The 3,137-nt window shown below is 32.9% G+C and overlaps 1 protein-coding gene across 1 annotated transcript; it reads left to right on the top strand.

Annotated features, from left to right (window-relative positions):
* The first annotated feature begins 964 nt into the window (after positions 1-964).
* LOC100244590 (probable inactive 2-oxoglutarate-dependent dioxygenase AOP2) lies at positions 965-2,552 on the top strand. The gene is made up of 3 exons (XM_002284947.5): positions 965-1,391; positions 1,487-1,811; positions 2,081-2,552. The coding sequence occupies exons 1-3, from the start codon at positions 1,018-1,020 to the stop codon at positions 2,321-2,323; spliced, it is 942 nt and encodes a 313-aa protein (XP_002284983.1). The 5' UTR covers positions 965-1,017; the 3' UTR covers positions 2,324-2,552.
* The last annotated feature ends 585 nt before the right edge of the window (positions 2,553-3,137 follow it).

Here is a 3,137-nt window from a genome sequence, read left to right as displayed (position 1 = left end):
TGGAATCCAGTTATATTATTTAGATTTTCTTCATCACTGACCAGCACTGAAATGAAACAAATTGTCAATGAGTTTAGGATTGAGTTAACTAACTAAATTTGAATGTCACCTGCTATGCTGATGTCACACGATTGTTTCTTTAATTCCATATTTTTGCAGAATTTCTCACTTTCTGGTTTAAATGACTTGCGAGGACCACTGCAATGAATCAATTATTGTCTAATATCTTATTCCATATGGTATTATACTCCCTTCATAACCAACCCCATGTCACATTGATAATGATATATACTAATTTAAACGTATGCCATCTTCACTCATAAAAGCGATTTCTAGAAAGGTATTATTGATGCAGTCTTGACAAATTAAAATGGTTTAGGCAGTGCTTTTAGCTGATGCTCTGATATGTTTCCTCATTAGTTACTGTCTTCAAATGGGGGGACCATGACGGCCATCATATAAATTAGAAAGATGTTACTATCTGTTCATGGCTGTATCTCATAGTCTCCATGTATGAAAGGTCCATAATGCAAGATGCTCTCCCAGCTCAGTAAAATCTTTAGGACTCTTAATTTTATATTTGGATAGATATCATAGAGTATTGCATCATTCCAGATATCATAGATTATGGAAAGGACAAAGCTAGTTTGATTTTGTGGTGGAAGAAAATATTAAAATTTCAGATTGAACAAAAAGTAATCACCCATGAAATTTTTTATTTTGGGCTTTCCCCAATATTTTAGTGATTAATTAATTTATTCAAAATAATAAGCTCCCTGGCCTAGGCAACCTTTTTGGGTTGATCAAAGAGTTAATTAAAACAATGATAAGGGAAAATTCAATTTTTTTTTTTTTTTTTTTTGGTGATTTGGACAACTAATGATCTCATCATAGGTCATGGCATGCGCCAGTGCACCAATGGAATTCTATAAGTAACATGAACAATTAACACTAATTTATCCTTCAATTGTCTCAAACAGCCATCAAATTGCTCATCAAGAATTAAAAACGAAGATCATGGGTTCTGAAACACATCCCAAGCTTCCTATTATAGATTTCTCTGAGGAAAATTTGAAGCCTGGGTCAGATTCTTGGTTCTCTGTGTGCCATGATGTCAGGCATGCCCTTGAAGAGTACGGCTGTTTCATGGCATACTACAATCAAGTTCCTTTAGAACTTCACAACAAAATCTTTAATGCATTAGGAGAGTTGTTTGATCTCCCCACAGAGATTAAAGTAAAAAACACTAGTGATAAACCTAGCCATGGTTATATTGGGCAAATACCTGCTTATCCTCTCCATGAAAGCATGGGCATCGATCACGCAACCAATCTGGAAGAAATTCAAAGTTTCGCCAAACTCATGTGGCCAGCTGGAAATGAGCATTTCTGGTATATTATTTAATTTATTTTTTCATATTAGTTTCTTAAAATTTTTAGCATTTTGCCTAATTGTTTCACTCTTTTTTCTTCTTCTTCTTGATTAGTGAAGTTGTGCATTCCTATACAAGTCTACTAGCTGAATTGGAACAAGTAGTGATGAGAATGGTACTGCAAAGCTATGGCATAGAGAAGTACTTTGACTCTCACATTGCATCAACCAGATACCTACTTCGATGCTTGAAAAATCGAGTACCCAAGATGAACGAGAATGATATAGCTTTCCCCACTCATTCAGACAAGAGTTTCATGACCATACTTCAACAAAATCACGTTAGTGGTTTGGAGGTAGATACTAAGGATGGCAAGTCGATTGGTTTTGGGCCCCCATCACCATCTGTCTTTATAGTCATTGCAGGTGATGCATTCATGGTAAGGTCACTAATCTTCGATTTATATATATCTTGTGAAAATTTTTAGAAAAGATATTGACTCAAGAATTTCCAGTAATTTAAATCTGTGTTTGTAGTTGTTTCTTGCAACTTGGTTCTTTCCCCCAAGGTTACACCTTCCACGACCTTCTTTTAATTCGGTGCTTCTTTTGGCATCTTACCTAATCTCTAGTGTACCCTTTAACCAGAACCAGTAAGGTTTAATTCTAAGGCTTTAATAGAAACGATGGATGGTTTCCTTTTGCTTAGGCATGGAGCAATGGCAGAATACATCCTCCTAAACATCGAGTCATAATGAGAGCAAATGAAGAGAGATACTCACTGGCGCTGTTTGCATTTAAGAATGGGATGATAAAAGTTCCAGAGGAATTGGTTGATGACAAACACCCATTGCAGTTTAAGCCATTTGATCATGTTGGGTTTATTCGTTTCTTTCACACAGAAGAGGGTCGGAAATCAAACTCTGCTATCAAAGCCTATTGTGGTATTTGATTCCTCTCTGCTCTAAAGAGACTGTTATGCAGATACACTGTGTGCCAACCGTAGGTGCTGTCTTATGTAATCAAGGATGTGTATGTGTGTTGGTTTTCTATAGATTTGTATGTGTGTATGTGTTTTCCTAGGATTTTTGCTGTTTTTGGATAATTACCTACATGTAAATATGTTTGATTTTCCGAAAATACTAGAAAAGGAAAAAAAATGTCAAAGAAAATAATTCTCATATTTGGTTTCACTATATATATATATATATATATATATATATATATATGATATAAATTCAAATATAATTAAAATTAATTAAAAATTATGTAATTTTTAAACTATTTAATATTTACATAATAGTGGAAAAAATAAGTGAAATGAGTTTGAAATAACATACAAAAATAATTTATTAATTTTAAATCGATTTTTTATTTTGCCTAACTTTTTTTTCTTGTACTTTTCTCATTTTTCTTTCCCTTACATTTTTCTTCAAATTTTCTAAAAATCATAGTCAAAATATTTGTCTTAGTATAACTGTGATAGATATATAGGGCAGATAAGAGGTTGTGAATTAAGATAGAACCTTGAGCTCTCGTTGATCAGTTTTTTTTTTTTTTTCTTATTAGATAATCATACTCCATCAAGAAGACAAACCTATTTCTATGAAAAATATTATAATGGGAATTCTTTATGAAACAAAAATAGTTATAGGAAAACTCCCTTACTAAAGATCTTCTAACAGAAAAATAATCTAGGACTTCAAAGGAATTGATCTAAGTGATTTGAGACACTTCTCAACAATCTTTATAACTGAAATTTCCAA

This window comes from Vitis vinifera, chromosome 9, assembly GCF_030704535.1.
Source record: "Vitis vinifera cultivar Pinot Noir 40024 chromosome 9, ASM3070453v1".
In the NCBI taxonomy this organism is placed as follows: domain Eukaryota; kingdom Viridiplantae; phylum Streptophyta; class Magnoliopsida; order Vitales; family Vitaceae; genus Vitis; species Vitis vinifera.
This window is presented reverse-complemented; position numbering and strand designations above follow the sequence as displayed.